The sequence below is a fragment of the Thermobia domestica genome, chromosome 2 (genome assembly GCF_964235325.1).
Source record: "Thermobia domestica chromosome 2, izTheDome1.hap1.1, whole genome shotgun sequence".
NCBI lineage: Eukaryota > Metazoa > Arthropoda > Insecta > Zygentoma > Lepismatidae > Thermobia > Thermobia domestica.
Window position 1 is genome coordinate 151,444,804 of NC_137455.1, and position 21,327 is coordinate 151,466,130.

General features: G+C 34.4%; 1 protein-coding gene across 1 annotated transcript in view; it reads left to right on the forward strand.

Annotated features, from left to right (window-relative positions):
* The first annotated feature begins 2,681 nt into the window (after positions 1–2,681).
* Positions 2,682–21,327, forward strand: part of Phm (Peptidylglycine-alpha-hydroxylating monooxygenase) — a 115,723-nt gene continuing 97,077 nt past the window's right edge. The window contains exon 1 of the mRNA XM_081747244.1: positions 2,682–2,887. Coding sequence (XP_081603370.1) covers positions 2,771–2,887 — 117 coding nt within the window. The 5' untranslated portion in view covers positions 2,682–2,770. The remainder of the gene's footprint in view (positions 2,888–21,327) is intronic.

Here is a 21,327-nt window from a genome sequence, read left to right on the forward strand (position 1 = left end):
CTTATTGTTATCAAACAGGTAGACCTAGCTTCTTTATTATTTGTCTTTAAACATTTTTTACTTATACCTTAGCTCGGGACAACCGAAGCAAATAAACCCATAAAATAGAATGTTGTACTTGATCAATGCATGGGTGTATACCTATTTTTGGACCACCATGTATAGACCTTCATATCCTCTTTTGACTTTTTTTTTTTTTTTTTTTTTGTTAAACACTGACAATATTGTAGGATTATGATTGTGAATATTTTTATGCAAAAGCCAAAGTATTTGTCATATAACGAAGTAAAAGAAGAAACTTTCCATTGCAGATGCAAACCACTGAGCGACTTAGGATCATAGTTCGTAATTAACATGTAAGACCCTCTATTAATTAAGCTTCTAGATTTGTCATTTCAATGAACCGTTGTGTGACCTATTAGCATCTCTTGCGCTCGAAGGAACAGCAGAGAGAAACAACATACAAAAGGAGAGCGAGAGGGTTCGAGGAGGCAGGAGAATGGAGTGTTGGCTATGTGCGACTACTGGACCTCATAAACTACCAACGTTCTTGTACGACACATCTGCCACTACTACTACCTTTGCCTTTTATAAATGTCAGGTATCTCTTCTACTCCTACCTTCCCCACTGGTCTAGTGATTAGCACGCAACGGGATCCCGGGTTCAGTCCCCGATGGGAGAGCCTTGACTAAGAACACACTACTGCAGTGCAGGTTCCGCATTACATTATAGGCCCAAGTCTCATATAACTTAAGAATCCCTAACTCCAATCCAACAACCAACAACCAAAGCTAATTTACACTAGAATCTTTAATATTCAATTAAAATAACAAACACCGTCTCCTTTAGCCTAACCGGCATAACCGTTGGGCGTAAAACTCAAAGAATTCATTTCATTTCATTTTAAAATAACAAAGGAAAAGGTAGTCGGCTACAGCCTTGCAGAATTCAAGAAATGGGACTCTGAAGAAAACCCTGGAAATTAACTCAGTCGGGATTACCGGAGTTGCGAGGCATGAATATGAACCCGGAACCTCTTGATTCCAAAGCAAAAATACTAACCACTTCGTAAATGTTTGTGAATTTCAATTTTCATCTTCAAAACTGTCCTACAGATATTTATGAAGTAGGATAATGATACTCTCTTTGGTTATCATAAAACGATCCGCCAGAATTTACTGAAGGGAATATTGGAGAAACTCATTTAGAAGTACCTAACTACGGATTTTTCATTAACTGAGGTCTCACACCGTTTTATAGTGTGAGAACGTGAGAACTTATCAAAATCCCTGCCTTCTTTTCCGTTATTAGAATCCACAGCCCTATATTAGAGAAATATTAACTAACAACGTGTGCAAATGACCATCTGTTCATAATTTATTTAGCTCTGTCCCTAATCACTAATCTTCAATCTATGCACTGAATCCAGCTCCATAACTTCCAGTTTCTTACAAACCATTTTGAACCACAGTAGAAATAGGGTTGCCATTCGTCCTGGAAAATCCGGGAACGTCACGGAATCGAGATCTGCGTCCCGAAAATATTTCTCGGGACGCTTATATGTCCCAGATTTCAGCGAAGAAGAAAGGAAGGAAATATTATAGTTTGCTTTTTTGACAGGTTTAGGTATATAATTATTTTCTTCAACTTCTGGGTATAGCAATTCAAAAGTTTAAAAAAAAATTGAATACATGAAACATGGATTCAATTAAGTTCACGAGTTAACTACTTTGACACTGAACGAAGCTTTCGTTTCATTGGAGCAGGGACAATTATTATTATCTTATTGTTATCTTTAGTGCTGTTTCGATCTGAATCTTGTTTCTGAAATATTTTAACCAATAATCTCTGACCGATATTTTTGGTAATATTCCGCTGACCATTCAAAAAGAAAAAATATATTGTTTTAGTTAATAAAACTGAACAGACAGAAAAAAAAAGATTCAATACGAACAAATAAAACGTGTGAAAGGAAACTTCATACCTTGAATGAGCTAAAACAGACTCTGAAAGCCACGAAACATAGAAAATCCTGAGAAATAAATAAAAAAAAAAATGCTTACCAGGAGGAGGGGGTAAATCATTAGTTTACGTTTGCTTAACTAGGGAGGAAAAGGTCTACTAAAATTACTAAAAATGTGATTTCGTAATATTTCAACAACTCTATCTAATGGAACAAAGTAAATTAGCATATAACATTTCTTTTCATTTTAAGCCTTTGAAAGATTCTCGTAATTTAGTAGCGTCCCGAGTTTTCATTTTTGAAATATGGCACCCTTAAGTAGAAAGGAACTGGCCATCCAACCCCTACTCAGTTGACTTAGCGGCCCCGCCTATCTACGTTAGAGTAAATGGGCTAGAACTATGATTTCGATCAGAATAGTGAACCGCTGTAATTGTATTATTTTATAGGTCTACATTAAGCATGTTGCTAACTTAACAGATTTTGCGTTGAAGGAGTTTGTTTACTCTCCTATACTACCTGTTAAGTTCTCTTTATACTTTTTTTGTTGTTCCTTTTACATAAGCAACTAAATGACCGTGAAACAACTAAAGAAAATGAGTACGGAGGATGCGAAGTTTCCCTATACCGCGTAGGACTGTATAAACCAAATTTCGATGATGCGCATGCGCATTGTCACAGGCCATGCTCTCCACTGGCTCCTAGGCATCAGCCTCCGACTCACCTCGATTTACCAGCAGACGGGTTTCAGCCAGCTGAAAGAGAAAGCGTGAAATAATTTTTTTCCTGTCCATTATCGATTCAACATGGCGGCTGCGTTTCGTCTGCTTCTATACCTATCTGTTGCTTGTAGTGTGAGCATAACATATGGTTTCAAAGTGGAAAAATATTCACTACTTATGCCGAATGTTAGACCGACTACGGTGAGTACAAATCGTTTTAATGTGTTGTTTATAATGATTTGATGCATGTTAGCGTGTAAAGGTTCACGTACTGTCAACGTAAACTTAAACCATTGGCGGTAATGAAGAGAGCTATACAGTTCCGAAACACCTGTTACGTTGGATTGGACGTATGCAGGTGCCTGCTTGTTCAGGTAATCACGAAATTAGATAACGCTCATCCATTTTTCAGCAGGGGTTCTACACATTAGACAATAATATTTAATAATATATAATGCTCAAATGTCAAACACATCTTTCCTTCATGAGCGTTGTTTAGACACTGACAGTTGCGGACAAAACTTATAATGGAGAAATATTAGCATTTTGTTATGGGTATTATTCAGGGTTTATTCATTTTTTTTTCTTAATTGATAGGCAGCTATATTTTTAAACATATGTTTATGTCCTTTCTCAAGTGAGTCTCATCATTGTCAAGAAGCATAAGTAATATTGTTTTCCGAATAAAAAATATATATGTGTATATATTTCGTGATGAGGACTGGCATGAAGTCTGGGAATTCTCGAAAAATAAATAAATAAAAGTATAATGTTCATTATTGTGGAGTCACTTGTCATTTGTACATAGGGCGGCGGTTGGAAGTTCGCGGGGAGGTTTTTCTCCCTCTTGATCCGAAAGAAATCAGGAAGAAAAGCTATGGATAAAATGCAGTAACTATAAAAATAATTGTTATTACATCTGTTTTAAATCAATTTCTCATTTAAAAATTTTACCCTTTGAGTTGGTGAACTGAAAATATTGATCTATGCGGCCTAATGTATCATTACGAGGCATATGTACTGATTAACTGCTTAGTAAGAAATGCATAATGTTTGAGAAATTAACAAAATGCAATTAGGAGACAAATTCTGGGGTCTCGGGTTCTTTGAATCTCTTCAATACTGTCTTTGTGAAGACTCAACCTTCTAAATCTTATCCCCTCCAAAAAATCAATATGTTTATATTGCACTTGAAAGAAGTTAACGAAATTCCTATTGTGTTTAATAAGTGTTGTGTATTGTGCTTATTGAAGGTTCTTTAGCTTATTGAAGGTTCTTTGAGTAACAGAAAAAAATGTAAAATTCCAGACAAACCTAAAATTATTCAGTGCAATTGCGTTATTAACTAAAATTCTGAAAGAAAATATGGGAGGAAAACGTAATGAAAAGTAATGATCTTGCACACATAGTTTACTTGTTAATTAATAACGATCGACACCTTCATATGGCAAAAGATACATATTCGGTAATTGTAAACTTAGGCACATTTAGAATGTCCGGATTGAATGAAATTTCGAATTTGATTATTATTGTTGTTGTTATTGTACATCATAAAACAATAACTGAAAAATATCAGGAAATAAAATCTGATTATTACACTTTCCTTACTTTAACTAAATAAGGAACTTCATCATAAGTTTCTGATAAAATTGAAAATCGCGTTATGTGCGTGTGTGCAGGTGCAGGCCCGTACCCAGACCGAAAATGTATTGGGGCCCGGTGAAAGTTAGGGGGGCCTGACCAAAAAATATTATAGTTCATCACCATATTATAGTTCATTTACAAGCCTACTGTGAAAATTTTAGAGGGGGCAAGTAAAAATTTAGGGGGCCCGGCCCCCCTAGACCCCCCTGGATACGGGCCTGTGTAGGTCTATGTGCTTTTTAATTCTATTTTCCTCTATTTGTAAATATTTTTTTCAAAGTCCATTTATTTACTAAGTTTTCGGAACTTTTTAGCACACAGCATAATGTTATTTAAATCTGAAATTATATTAGTAGAAACAACGACCATATAGGCTAGTATGAAATAAAGAAACTTAAAGCAACAAAGAATATATGACACACTACCATATTATACATATTTGCGTAACTAGGATATTTTCCTAGGGGGGCATGGGCCCTTACTTCTGAGGATGGAAAGAATCTTACCTGTGGTCCAGCGATATTCTAGGGGGTGGACAATGTTCTTGGGGATCCTAAACCACTCCTCCTTCCAGTTACGCCTATTATTATACAATACGTATATTTATATATTTATATCTAGTTATTTACGTATTTGTTTCTTTATTATTCTAACTTAGCCAACTGACTTTGAAAATCACTTTCAGCGGTAAAAAGAAGTTTCATGGTAATAAACTGAAACTGAAATCTGTAAAATAAGGAGCCCCAAATTCTAATCAATACCTATTCAATAGGTAAATTATTATGCGGGTTTATGTATCACGTTTATTTCTTATCATGTATACCAACTGTGCACACGTTGTCTGCAAATTCCATCTTCTTAACTGTAACAGACTTCTGTAAGGTCAGCAACATTCCTGACGTAGTCTTTGTGTTACTGACTACAAAAAGACTGCTCGCTTCTCTTTTCATACTCTAGTCCCTATATTTCATATTTAAATGAATTTTGTATTAGACCGTGACCATTTCGTTCCCATTTTCGATAATGCGTAATAACCCAAAAATCAACGATGTCTATCTTTAGGAAGGAACAATATATATTGCCAATGAGCCATATGAAGTTAGTGATTCGCAACATCGCCCACAAGAAAACATCGGTAGTTTCTTCATCAGCAAAGAGTTCCCAACAAAGATGTGCTCAATAAAGAAATGATAATTTCAATGTTAGGCTAGAATTTTTATTAATATACTGCACTCTCTACACAGTGCATCATTCACATATGAGCATGAATCTCCATGTCATTCCTTACAATATATTTACATGTCCCTGTACAGACACAAGTGAAAGACGTCTTGATAAAAATCAGCAAGGGGAGATTTTTTTCGATGATTTTTCAATATCACGCACTAGTTGCAAGATTTGAGCCTACTTCCGGTTGGAGTTTTTAATTCATGTATGATCAGTGTTTTCTTTCTTCTTGCATGCAGTATGTAATAAGCAAGTATATTACACACACAATTAATTATGTCAGTGATATATGGTGTTCATTGGGCAAAACACTCCAAACAATAAAGATTCATTTTAGACTGGAGAAATGGTTATCCTTCGTTCTTCATTTTCATTTGGGTATCGAACAAACGCCTGAGAGATATACTATTCCCGTATACAATTTATGCTGTGTTGGAATGTATAACTCGTAGGATATGCTTTTATAAAATTTCAACACTTCCAGTGTATCCATAAAAAATGTAATGAAGAAATAATTGTCATGTTTTTTTTAAAAAAAATAATCAACTAGAACTGGCCAATCTACACAAAATTTGGAATCGACCAGTGAAAACAGCACGTTTGTAGCACTCGTGGTTTTCGAGATCTCATTATCAAAAGAATTGGAGACAAACATATAAACTTTTCTTTGGAGGCAAACATATCATCATATGAGAACCAAAGAAACGTAACTCCAAGAATGGATTTTTTGTTTGCTTGGATTATAAACATAATTCTGAAAGGCCCACTTTGTGCTTTTTGAGTGTTATTGAAGTTGACTTTTGTCATTGACTTGTCTGCTATGCAATAGTGTGTTTGTCATCTTATCGAAATAACACTTGTGTGGAAAAAACTACTTTTTCCCCTCTCTTCTGTGAACCTACAAAAATGGAGCTACGTTCCTCTTGTTCTCATACGACAATATAAACCTAGCATTTTAATATATAGATATTTCTATTTCTTTTTCTACTGTCTAAATCCAAATTCAGTGTTACAATCTTACTAAATATTACTCGTTATCCAAATATTGAAAAACTGAATTTGTACGTCTAGTATCACGGGCATCAGTATTGATGATCTATAATTAGCAATGAATAATGAAATCTTCGCCCTCTCAACTAGTGGCGGTCACGCTTGCCTTTGGTGCACAAGGTTCGATTCCCAGTAAGAGAGCCATGAGATTTGAACCCATTACTGTGTTTCGAATTCCACTTTAACCTATAAATCCACGTCTCATATAACCTCAGTGCTAAAAGAGGAGCTAAATTCCAATAAACCAGCCAACCAAAATAAAATGTTAAAACGCTTAAACATATTTTCAATGTTTATATATGTGTATCGCAGTTAATTTGCAAAATTTCTATATACTTTGATTTTTTTATATCTTATTTCAAAACTGTAAACACAAGAGGTAGAACTATTGAATTCCCATAAATTTTAACAATTCATCAAACCCATTTTTTTTAAATACACAATCTTCAACAGTTCGAAACTTGCTGAATAAATTTTCTAAACACATAATCAGTGTTCTCGAGAAATACGCATATTTTACCACAAAATAAATAAATAGTAATTAACTTTCAAAGTTTAAGAACAATCTTTTTAAAAATATTCTGTACGATTATTATTTACCAAAATAAAACATTGCTCCGTTATTGGGTATTAATAGCTTAAATTTTCACACACAAAAGTATACTGTTAGTAGCAAAGATTCTGAAAGTAAAACTTGCGATTTTGATTAAAATTATAAATTAGCTACATTTTTAAAGAATAAGAAAATTATGTCTTTTGTGAATTTGCAGACTATGTAAGTTTTATTGTTTATGTGTAATCAGTGATAAACAAATTTTGTATTATTTATTTCTTTTACATTAACTTCTCTGTTTATTTCTATTATTTATTTTATTAACTTCTCTATTTCTCTATTTATATCATTAACTTCTCTATTTCTCTATTATTTATTTCCTTTATTAACTTTCCTAAAATCTTATAGCAACAGGCATAAAACCAGATTTGTTCTCTTGTTATTTCGGTCTCTTCCCTTAATCTTACTTCTATCACTTCCTCTCAGAGTTTCATTATATGGCTCAAAGACGTTGCTCTTCATAATCTATTCAACTTATTTCTTTACTTCAATGAGGGTGTTGGGACGGTAACACTGGAGGCATGGGGAGGGAGGCTGAGGGTTGGAAGGAAGTGACATTAAGGAGTTTTTTCATTGAAATATGTGTCCTAAGGTGGAAAGGGTTCCAAAATTTCCATAAACCTATTTTTTCCTCTGCGAAGACGTGACATTTCAGCTAGTTTGAACATATAGTCAACTCAGATGAAGCTACTGCAAAATGTTACTCGTAAAAAATCTCTGTATTATTCTGAGCTGTTTGCTAACGTTTCGTCAAAGTATGTCCACGGGGTTGTCGTGGAAAACATCGTTACATTACACATGTACGAATTGATAGGCCAAAATGAAGACATTTATTTATTTATTTATTTTCCTACTTAACAAAAAATGTTTTGTAAGAGGTTCTTAGACGTATGGTACTTCCAAATGAGCTTCTGAAACTTTCCGAATTCACGAGTGGATTAAAGAGAGGTTAAAGTTGAGGAGCGGGAAAGTAAAACACCAACTTTTGAAATTATCATTTTCTGTTTCTTAAATTATACTGCACATAGAACAGTATAGAAATTTAAAACTAAACTTCCCAGCGTTAGAGCTCACAAATGTCTGTGTATGAGCTAGTCGACATTTTTAGGTTAAGCAATGTTTGTACCGGCTCTCATAGTTATTTTTTTTTAACCGGAGTTCGATACCTCTTAATCAAAATATAATATTACTTGACGAAGCTCGGTTTAACAACGAAATTTTTGTATTCTTATGGCGAATTGAACTCAAGAGCACCCACATTACCCCAGGGGCGGATCCAGGATCGACTTTTGGGGGGGCGGTGGGTTGTCATACTGCTACTTTTAAGGGCTCCAAACTTTGGGATGGGTTTTATTTATATATATAAAATAAGAAAGTTTCCTCTTTTTGGGGGGGGGGCGATCGCCCCCCTCTGGATCCGCCCCTGCTGATTACCCGTACGCTAATAATTTGATTGCAGAGAACCATTGTTATATATTACACTAATAGAAAACATTGGCTATTGATAAATGACATTTATTCAGATATACCAACAAAATTATTTTTGAACCAGCGCAGCGTTTGAAATATTGTTCTAAATAACCAACAAAATTTTGAAAAAAAAAATTAGAAACGAACGTAGGGCCAATCCTTAAGATAAATCGTTTTGAAATTACCTTTGACAGGCTCTTTCTCACTACAAACACGCTCGTACGTACAAACACATATAAAGATGACTTTTCACAGTTACGTAATGTTCTCCACTATGTTTCCCACATTTCACTCAAATGAGAAGGAAATGGAGCATGGTGGTATTTACTACTTAAATTATGAAATACAGTAATATTTCACTGGATGCAGATGAACTTGATTATAATAAGAAATGTATGGAATTTGTGTGTAAAGATTATATCTTGCTATATAATACTACATCATTACCATTAATAATTACAATTATTATTATTATTTGCTATAATGTTAGTAATTGTGGTAGTAGTAATAATAGTAGCAATACTCACACCAAATTTCTATTATCTATTATGTGTAATGTTTTATTTTCGATTCACTTTTAATAAATGTTCCTGAGGTATCTCAAAGAAATCCCGCAAGGTGATGTAACAGGCATGATTATACGCCTACCATAGAAAGAATAAACCTCGTAAATCTGTATATAACTTACGGTCAACAGAGTCCATGCAGTATTTTGGCAATCTGTATTATTACCTCTATGATATCAGTATGGGGCGGAGACATGTAATATTAATTTCCGTAATTAATTAATGATTATTAATTAGTTAGGCTTTGTTTGGTTAGTTAGTCATCTCCGTTAATTAATTGAAGTTAAGTTTAAGAGCCGTAAGCACGTACTGTAGCATTTTCCAAAGGAATATTGAAATTGCTCAAAAAGAAATCTACTCATTAACTATCCCACGCTCAGTCATAAATTTTATTTCTATTAATTTTATAATTGCTATTACAGATGGTGCATAGCACAGTGGAAGTGAGCGAAGGCTTTTAAATGATTTTTTTAATTGAATGATAATTCACCTTCTCACGCTTAATCGATTTTAACCTCTAGGAATGCACAATATAGGTGAGCTCACGTAGTGTTTCATGAAATACAGTACTTTTGTTTTACTGAAGACTTTTTTTTAAAAGATAGGAGTAAGTTGATTCCCTTGCTTCTGACTGATTTGAACCCTCAGGCAATAGAGTAATTCTTACACCTCGTATAGAACACTCAATTTTCCACGAAAATAGGACTTTTTTTTTTTTTTTTTTTTTTACGAGTCACCCCAAGATTTGTTTTTAAAGATCGGTGGGGAATTAACTCCCTTTCTTATCCCCTTATTCCTGATTGATTTGAATCCAAAATAATAGTGTAATTTAAGGAGAATGCATTGAGAAATTTCGTACCTTCTTTCTTTATAAAAATATCGTGGGATATATATATACGGTCTATTATGTTGAGGGGGTGGGGGTAAGTTTACCTCTAATTCTTGACTGATTTTAATCCCGAGCAACGAGGATATCTGGAAATTCTTAAAGAAAATAATACGCAGTATTTCGTAAAAATTTGAACCGCTCTTACGAAAGCTATTGTAGATAATTGTTTCCTTGTCACATTATGTATATATTATGCAAAACTTATAAAGTTAGAAATCCGATGGTGACAAGTTTTCAAAACATAAGGGCTTATAAGGTAAACGTCAAGTAAAGGCCAGGATATGAAGATCCAAGGATTGTGCCTGGATTTAAAAGCCCCCACAATATTTTGACTTTACCACTCATGCAGTTGTAGTGAACACAGAACAAGAAAAAACCCTGTCTTTGTCGGAGATCTAACCCTGGCCTTGCTGACTACACTACCGCGGTTCTTAAAAGCATGCCAACAGAATTGAAGGGCTTATATTAATATTATTTATTATTATAAATAATGTACTCTTCTCACCATCTGTTGTAGGCACTGAATCCTCTAATAAAATTGGAAATGAATCTTGATAAATTAATATCCCATGATAATTCGCAAAGGGCTGAATAATATGTACAGAAAAGATAGGCGGAATGAAGAGAGTGGAAGAAAACAGAAAAACACTGTATTTGTGCGCCATAAAGTGATGTGTGTGAGATCGAGCTGAGAACTCTTTGCACCAGACGTGTGAGCTACTACTAAGCCACTGTTTCCCGTGAATTTAAATAATGAATTACTATGTTAATAATTATATCTCTCATTAATAAATAAAGTGACCATTTGTGAGTGAAATGAAATGAAACCTTTATTTAAATGTCCCACTGAAGAATAAACGATTTCGTTTCATTTTTATTTAATTTTAGTTTACAGTGATTACAAATATTGAGAGCAAAATACTATTTCCAAAGGAACTCTATTAGTAATAAGATTTGCATTCATGTGTTGAAAACGCGTAATATGAAACATACCTTCAGTTTAACATCCCGTGTGAATGTTCTGTAGGTTAAACAAATACACGTGAATGATGGTAAACGACTTGATGGAATGATGAATGATGAAGTGGAACGAAACAGGAGAATACCAAGAAAACGCAAGATGGACACAATCCTGTTTACAAATTCAGAAGACCTTACTTGATCCCTCACACTAAGGGCAGCACACTCTGCTACTGAACCGATGTGTTTTTCCATCGTTCCCCGAGTTTCAGAAAAGGGACTAAAATTTTGAATATGAATTAAAAACGAAGCATGACGATCTTTTATAATCTTATCTGCTGCAAATGGATCTATTAGTATACACAGTAGTTGTATTGTTTTGGAACGTTTGACATCTAATAGAGTGTAGTACTAAAATGTTCATGAGTGTGCCTTTGCTGCACATGTTCTCGGGTTCGATTCCCGGTAGGAGAACACAAAAATATTAGTTTCATAATCATTCACTTTTATTAATCACCCGTCTCCTTTAGCCTAAATGGCATAACCTGCGTAAGCGTGGAACGTTAAACTAAAATGACTACAACATTCCTCTCATGTAGCACAAATATGCCCACCATTGTTCGTAAAAATAGTTCACATGTTCACATAATCGGGTTACACATCTGCCTCCACGCTATAAACATTTAGATCGTGACAATACGACAAACTTCTCTGTATAGAGGATATTAGGATAGGAAAGCAGAGATTAGCATCTTGTAATGGTAATCTGATCATCTTATAGCAAATCAATTCAAAATTATTTCACATTAAAAGTTGAACATTATACGATCCAGGCGAAGAACAAAATCTGCAAATTATATAAGATAAGCAGCTTTCTTCATTTTTTTTGAAGCTGTATTCTAAAAAATATAGGAGAACTCAAAATGTAAAAGGGAAAGATAAATTTAGTGGTTAAAAAAGAAAATAGCCATTATTTCCGCTTCCTGTGTAGAAGAATCTAACGTAAGTAATGAGCATCAGAGCAGAAAATCCTGCTTTCCCTTAAATTGTAATGCAATTTTTATGCATGCTTGGAGGATCAACTATTATTTCATGTTATTTGCGATTTGTTGAGATAAAAGAAACCAAATAATGAAACATGGAGAGTAATTGGACCACATGGACAAGTCATGTATCCCAAATTGCTTTGAATCCTTTGTTAAATAAATAACATTTGCCACATTAGTTACGAACAACGAACTGTTAGTGTATATATGTTCTTTCCTATCTATGTGCCACATTTCTATTAAAATCTGATCACGCTGGTTTAATGCAGTAGGATACTGTGAAGGGTTTCATTCCCTTGCTAACTGAAAATAATAGCTAAGGCCAGGGGCGTCCATGCTGTGGTTTCCAAGTGGGAGCAAGTATAAGCAACGTTTCAAATATAGTTTCAAATTTTGCTGTAACTAATGTAAAAATTCTATTGGGTTTTCGATACTCCCAAGTACAATTTTCTCTTAGGGTGGCGAGCGCCCCACCTTGTCCCCCTTGATGGGCGCCCTTGGCTAAGACTGTTGTTACCTGTAAATAGCACGTGTTCCTATCAAAATAATACGTAGGACAGAGCTAAGAAGATTCACGTCAAGTGCTTCACTACATTTTGACAGTCTCTAAGTTAACTTTCGTTATTAAAAGTCATTGCAAGTAAAACTCAGATCGTTTTCATAATGTGCTAATACCGTTTGTTAGGGTGTCATAAAATGATAATGGTGTGTTTATAAACCATAAACAAATTTTAGTCCATTCTAAGTTTTACAGAGTGCTATGTCTGCCACATTTAAAATTTTGCCTTTTATTTATTTTTACAAGTATTCTTAAAAGGATAAGAAAATGACACAAACTTACGTTTTTACAAATTAAATATGTTTAATGAAGAAAGTGACTGGAAGTGACGTGTCTGTATGCTATTTGCATGGCAAGATGGAGTGTGTAGGTGATAAAGTTTTGCACAAATTTCCTTTCCTCCAATCATTGTCAGTGATTCCTATCGATTTCTGGCACGAATCTCACCTAAAATTTTGAAAATATGCATGCTTCTGTGTCCTAGAATATGGCAGAAAATAATCTAAAAACAAAATTATCTTTGAGATTACAGAAGTGGAGCCAAATATTCCCCTGAACTTCACATGTAAGTACCTAGGCAAACTTCTGCTTATACCGGAGAGTTCTTCCCTCCCCGCAGCCAAACAAATACTGAAATGACAGTACTGCTGAAAACCACACAACTTTTCGCTACTAGACCATTTTAGGCATCTTGAAACTATACTCTGTCATGTCAGATTCTACGACAAAAAAAAATCCTCAAAAGGAATTAAGATATTATTCACACACGAAAACTATCCGTATGCTCAGTGTAAAAGAAAAGAAAAAGACGGGTTTTATTAAAAGTGCTAATGATTTCAGGAAGTGGGCCGGAGAAGGGGGATTTCCATGGGCTTATATATCCGATGGTGCTTAATATGGATTTTACAAGTATTTTGATGTACTAGTTTCATCTCTCGTGTATTTAACCCTTGTCCGGGCAAGCTATTTTTGTAACGTAGACGGCAACTGGGGCCTTACCAACTCTATTAGCCTTACCAACTCGATATGTTCATGACTTTAACTTCGACTAAAAATAGAAGAATTCAGAATTTTATGTCATCTGAGTTTCTCCGAGGGTTAAAGTTTCCCCGAATGTGTTTAGAAATATTTTCTCCCAATATGCAATAGAGAAACTAGACATGAATATCTGTGGAGAGGTGGAGAAAGAAAATGAAATGAAATGAAATCATCGAGTTTTACATCCTACGATTATGCCGGCTAGGCTGAAGGAGATAGTGATGATGAGAAAAGAAGGAAATGGTAGAATAAAGAAAGTGGGAGGAAACGGGAGAACCCCGAGAAAACCCACGCACACGGTGTTTGTCCACCACAATATTCACTTGGCGCAAACTGAGATCAAACCGAGGTCCTCATGCACCGGAGATGAACGCTCTATCACTGAGCCACCGCGGCCCCAGAGATGGAGAAAGAAATGCAGACAGTGGCAGTTTCTTTCAAAGTAATTGTTGCAACATCAGGTCAGCTGTTTTGACCCCTTGCACTTTACAATATTGCTCCAAGTCCAATTACACCAGACCTATTATTGTGTCTAAGGATTATGGCATTTTAGTATTTTTTTTTTTTTTTTAAGTAAAAAGGGACGGCATACCGTGGATTATTAGTCAAGTACTGAGCTCTGGCCCCAAAAATTACTGGTTCGATTTCAGAACATATAAGTCTCTGACGGACAACACCGTGTTTGATTTCTACCGTAGTTCTCCCATTTTTCTCCTACTTTCTCATTCTGCCATTCTTTCACCATCACTCGCACTTATAATATATTTTCCGTACTCCATAGCAGCAAGACGTTGAAGTATATTACATTGTTTTACTATACATCTTGTTTCAGGTAGGATTGTTTATTTTTGGATAAGAAAGAAACTGATACTTATCTTTGTTGATAGGGCCTCAGTGGCTCACTGTTAAAACGTTCACCTCTGGCACATGAGGTCCCGACAAGAGGACTTTGTGGCGGACAAAAGCCGTATGCATGAGTCTTCTTGTGGTTCTCCCTTTTCTACCACTTTGTCATTCCACCATTATCATCTGTCTCATCATCGTCTTCCTTAGCCTCGGTACGTGATCGTGGGATGTTATACTTATTTTGTTGACTTTTATTCTGGAAACACTTCTTAAGGTGGAGCAGGAGAGGATACAGCTAGTATGAATTAAGAGCTTAGATTTAATATGGGCCACAAATAGTTTTCATTACATATCTTTGGTCTATTTAAGATTTATTTTTTAATTGCACAATAGTTTAGTGTAAACAACAGATACGTTAACGTGGATGACCTGCTCCTTGTCAACAAGTTAAGCACGTAGTGCTATGAAGGAATTTATAGACGCATTTGTATTATAGCTAACAGATCTAAATCATTAAAAACGTATTTGTTGGATATAAGTATCCAGATAATTTTTAAATGTTTGAGTTAATTTTCCCGTTTAAAATGGTAACAAGATTAAAATACATGTCTGAATGTATTTAAATTTTTATCTAAATTTTCTTCTTAAAATGTTGTTTAGGCTTATTAGAGGTTATCACGTTTGCTTCACTAACCAGTCTGTTCTCGTTTGACGGATGCACTTAACTTTTCCAGCATCCAGCATTTTTCCATCTCTATAGCTGCAGCATCTGCTACAGCTATAGAGATTTAAAAAAAAAAAAAAAAAAAACACCCCGCAATCATGGATATTTTCTTTTCCATCTTGAAAAATCGACACCCTTAGCTTCAAACATCTATGGTATGGACAGCACTAAAAATGTTGGTTGAATTTTATACACGAATCTGTAGCGTTTTAGTGTTTAGCCTTGGTGGAGTTTAAATTGGACAAATTGTTGAAGTCTAAATTGGTGACTGGTGTTAAAATTATTTTTATTGTTGAGCAGAATCCTATCACAATAAGGAGCTTCTCTAAAGCATGATGAACTGGATGAACAATACCTAAAGTTGGTTAATATTTCTATAAAAACGTTGCTTTTTCTTGTTTAATGATCTGTTAGCGCAGTTAGTTGAAAAAAATAGAATTAATAAAACCAAGTTTTGTACAAAGATTACATTAAGGAGTTTTTGTTTCTTCAGTAATATAAAACGCAGTTGAATTTTTACTACCAGAATATTTTCGTATGCAACCAAATCATCTTTAAATCAAAGTGTTGCATATGTGTCAGGATATGTGCATATTCTGCACGAATTTGTCGTTTAGTTGCAATATTTGATTTCATTAATGAAACATTGAGACATTATTGAAATAAATGTTATTTCACAAATAATTATAATAATGTTGCTTCATGACTCATCTAATTTTCATAATCAAAAATGGAGCTAATTCCAACTTATATATATACTTTCCAACTTATATATACTTCCAACAATAATATTATCATTACAAGATCAGATAGAAACTCGGTACAGTTATGCGTATTCATCTCTTTACATTGCAGTGTAATTTAGTTGTCAGACATAAAGTGTAGAGACATCATTTCAGTAGGAAAGTGTAAAATTTTCTTGTGATGCTCATGGAGAGAAATACATACATTTTTGTCTAACATGTAAGTTTTTTTTTTTTTTTTTTTTTTGTTTTTTTTTTAAGGATAGAAATAGACTTTAATCTTGGATGTGTTAACAATTATTCCGATTTTCTTACAATGCGCAGTTGTAATTATTTCTGTAGTAAAACTTGGAGTTTTCTGCAGAATAAATCTTAAACTCCAGAAGATAATTATATTTCTTCTCAGACTGGCTTATCTGAATCATTGTATTACGGATTTTTTAATATAAACCACACAGATGAGCAATAAAAGTACCTCTACTACTAAATCTTCTATCATACTTGATATCAAAAGAGTTCTAAATCACTTTTGCTTCTGCAGCAAGTATGATAGAAGATACTAGTCCTGAAAGCATTATTTGTTTAAAAATTAGGGGATTTAGGATTTAGATTTCTGGGCTTTCGGCATCTAAGGCCATTTAGCCCGTCACGATTTGAGGGATGACGTCCCTCGGCGAGCACACAATCCGGGGAAAGGGAAGGAAGAAAGGATTGGGGAGGGAAGGAGGCGGCCTGGGACCTATAAGTTAGGTACCACCCCGGCATTTGCCTGGTGTGAATGAGGAAAACCCAGGAAAACCTCATTCAGGGTGGCTGGCCTGAAAAAGCGTGTTACACTTTTTCGACCGAGTGACCCCACCGGGAATCGAACCCGGGACCGATTTAAAAATTAGCGTAGACATCATATAATCACTCTGTAGTATCTAAAATCAAAAACAAAAGAAACATTGCAGTAATGGGGCTTAGTTGACAAATAAGGATTAAACAATAAATAAAATAGACAGATCTTGGTACACCCATTCTTATTGTAAATCTTTAAATTAAAGCTGTATATCTGCGTTTCATTGTGCCTTCATAACTTCTGCTCTACAGAACATTAAATCACCAAACAGGTACGATAGCTGTTAGCTACCTACAGGAAATGTTCTTAGCGAGATGTTAATCCGCTGAGATGTAAACGTCGTCAGAAATTTTCGCAGCGGTTATTTCCTGATTTCTTCGCCGGATCTGGCGAAAGAGACGAGACGTATGGTTGGGTTTAGGAGAATGAGTTTCCGTCGAGAAATAAACTGTGATAGCATTATCTCTATGCACACAAAAAAAAGAAGAAGAAGAAGAAGAAGTCTTGACTGACTGATCGATGCCCAGACCAGCTAGAGATTTCAAATTTGGACAGCGCATAGTATTTGTGAAGGATTTTTTTTTTTTTTTTAATATAAATTTGACGTGTAAAAAGGGGAACGAATAGGGGTAGAATTATAATAAGATGGCAATATCTCAGAATCTCTTACAGAATATTGCTATTTGGATTTTGGTTTTGTTTCTGCCTTCGTTTTAACTAACTTTACCTAGAAGGGAAGAAGAATAAAGAGGTAGGAAGAAAAAGAGAGAGGTTGGAATTATTATAGTAAGATATTGTTATTACGATATATCTTAACGTTACAGAGATGAAGTTTGATATTGGAACTTTTCATTTAAAATAATTAAATATGTGTCAGCATTTTTTTGATATTTGACCAGAATGGAGGAAAAAGAGGTGGAATGGTGCAGTAAGATGGCCATACGTGACGTCAAATTTCTTGTGAGACTTTAGATTCAATTTTATATGAGAGATGCAGAAGAAAAAAGACAAAATATTGGCCGCAATAACACGTGGACGCACTTGCTAGTACATGCATATAAATCAGTGTTGGGTAAGTTACTTGTAAAAATGTAACGCGTTACAAGTTACTTTACTTTCTCTTAAAATGTAACGCGTTAGTAACGCGTTACTTGCAACAAAAAAGTAACTTTTACTTTACTTCGAAAGTAACGCGTTCCTAACGCGTTACTTTCAGGTCCGAAACTTTAAAAATGTGAAAAAATTATCACTTCAATTTTCCGTACTACTATTACTACCGCTATTATTATTATTATTATTATTATTATTATTATTATTATTGTTATTATTATTATTATTATTATTATTATTATTATTATTGTTATTATTGTTATTATTATTATTATTATTATTATTATTGCACATTCTGAATCTCTTTATGTAAATGCAAGGACAATTTTTTACTTGAAATATGAACATTTTCATATAATGTAATATTGATAAAATGCCATACTGCGTTACTTGTAGGGATGGACACGAGCGAGTTCGAGCGAGTTTTCTTTGAAACTCGATTCGACTAGAAATAGACATCTTTGAGCTCGAACCGAGAACTAGGCTAGAAAAATTTCCTCCAGCTCGACTCGAATTGGGGTCGAGTTTCGAGTCGAGTCGAGCCAAATCCGGTGTGTAGTTTCGAGTACATTCTTCAAGTATATTACATAGACAGTATAATTATTATCAATTACACTGCTACTACTACTACTTTTATTATTATTATTATTATTATTATTATTATTATTATTATTATTATTATTATTATTATTATTATTATTATTATTATATTAATAATAATAATAATTATGACAACACTGTATATAAACATGAAAGATAAGCGGTTTGTATTTGAATACTAAAAAAATAGTTGATTGTCAACCTCGGTAGTCGTGAAGTCTTGGAGTCAAGGACATTGTACACTAGCTTCTGAATTTGGGTTGGGGGTCTAGGTTGAGTATTAAGGCTCGAGCCAAACACTATTAAAAGTTATAGGGCACTGGCCAAATATCTTCAAAACTGCTCGGCCCGGGTTTAGAATTCTCAACGACTCCAGCAGCTCGGCTCACAGCTCATTCACTATCGACTCGAACCGAGAAGTGAACTAAGCCAACAGCTCACCCAACCGCCTCGGCTAGAGCTCTCGGCTCAGTTGAGCCGAACCGAGCAGATGGCTCATCCCTACCAAGCCAGCTCGAGCCGATGGTTCACCCCAAGTGAGCCGGCTCGAGCCATCTTCTCAGTTGAGCCGAGCCGAGCCGAGCTGAGCTTCTTATAAAAATCTTTTGTGGTCTCGCTATCGAGACGAGACGAGACGAGATGTGAGCAGTGCCCCCTCTCGTGAGCAGCACTAAAAGTATTCTATGTTACTGTTTAGATTACATTTCTCATGGCTTTCGTTTTCCAGTGTAATCAGGCCATGATTTCAAGACGAGTTAAAACGAACGAGCCATCTATCAAACTCGACTGGACTCGAAACTCGACGCGAAAAACTGAATCGGTTTGGAACCCGACTCGAGGATATTACCTTTGACTTGACTTGAATTCGAATCGAGTCGAGTTTTAGCTTGACTCGTGCTCATCCCTATGCGTTAGAAAAATTGGTTGCTTATTATTATTCTGCTAAACTAATTATATAATAATAACAATATTGTTATGTAAAATTAAAAATACAGAATATAGAGAAACATGACACTACAACTAATAAAATGAGAACACATGAACTGGGAGTGAATCAAAACTTGCCAGTAACTGTAGAATCGATACATGCTTTTTAAAGCTAGTTTCAAACTCTATAATCAACGGGACTCTAGGATAAGCAAACTGATCTGAAAGAACGCCAATATTACATACCATCAGCAAACCATTTTCTAGTAATAAAGTAGGCCTACTCATCAGAACACAGTTTATTCATATTAACCCCTTACTGTAAATCGTTAATTATGGCACCCTAGTTGTTGGTAAATATTTTCCGCCGGGGCACTTCAGACACTTTACTTTTAAATTCTGTCCGCCATCATCCTCAGTTCTTAAGAAAAAAGTATACTTTCAAATGTTCAAACGGTAAAATATTTATGTTCTCCATCTTTATAAAAACAACAACAATCAAAATAAAATAGACTACCGGTATCATTGCACTCCTAGTTCACGCACTGAATGTATTGATTTGGAGCTGTCAAAATCTACGACAAAATCTTCCAGGTACTTGCAATCAGTACACGTGATTTCCCTAAGGCTGTCCTCATCATCCAAAAACAGCAAGTGGTACTACGAACTTATCTGTTTATCTGTGAGTCTGTGACTGTCGGTTGTTCATGCTCGATTGTTTCATTCTGCGAAATTCACTTACAGGAAAGAAACATTTGTTTCCGAAAAAAAATATACATATATTGTAGTTACTCATCCGAAATGTAACGCGAAACAAGTAACGCAAACTAGGTACGTTACTTAAAAATTTGTAACGCGTTACCGTTACAGTTACTTTGGAAAAAATGTAACGCGTTACTAGAAAACGTTACTTAAAAAGTAACGCGTTACAAGTAACGCGTTACTTGCGTTACGTTACTTCCCAAGACTGATATAAATAATGTATTATGTTGCATAAAGAATTTGAATGAGAAGCCAAGGAGGCGTCTTGGCTTTCTACGATGAAGCTTATTATTATTATTATTATTATTATTATTATTATTATTATTATTATTATTATTATTATTATTATTATTATTATTATTATTATTATTATTATCTTTTTGATTGTGATGTTCTACATAAATAAAATAACAGGACAGTTATAAAATTCTTGAGCCATTTTTAAGAGTTGCCTGTTTTTAGATGTTAGTCCACTTTACACGGGGGTTGTCAAAAGCAGTCACAGGAGCACTAATAGAAATTTTAGAAACGGCACAATCACTGAGATTATTATAACTTCTCTTTTTATAGGAATATATGTCTATTATTGAATTACAATATAAAATTTATCATATTTAAATGGCTCATATTATGAAAAATAGTGTCTAGCTATAAATAAGCTATTGTAAGGAAAGAAAGAAAGCGCTTAATTTAAGTGCTGAAAGAACTATAAGTAGATCTAAACAAGATTAGTAATACACATATATTGTTGACTGAACAACGAAAAGTTGAATATGACCATATCGGAAAAAGTAAGTTAAACAAAAACGTTAAAAATGTGATTTGCATTTGAGGAAAATGAACATTACATAAAATTTTATATTGAAGATTATTTGTAAAGGATATTTGAACAAGGTTAAAAACAATACGCAAGTTGGATTAGGCATGTCTGAAATCTAAAGTTTACAGAAACCATGTTTTGATTCTTGACCGTGTTACTGAGCTTTAAAAAAAAATAAAAGCGTAAAGAAGAAACGGTGTTTGGTT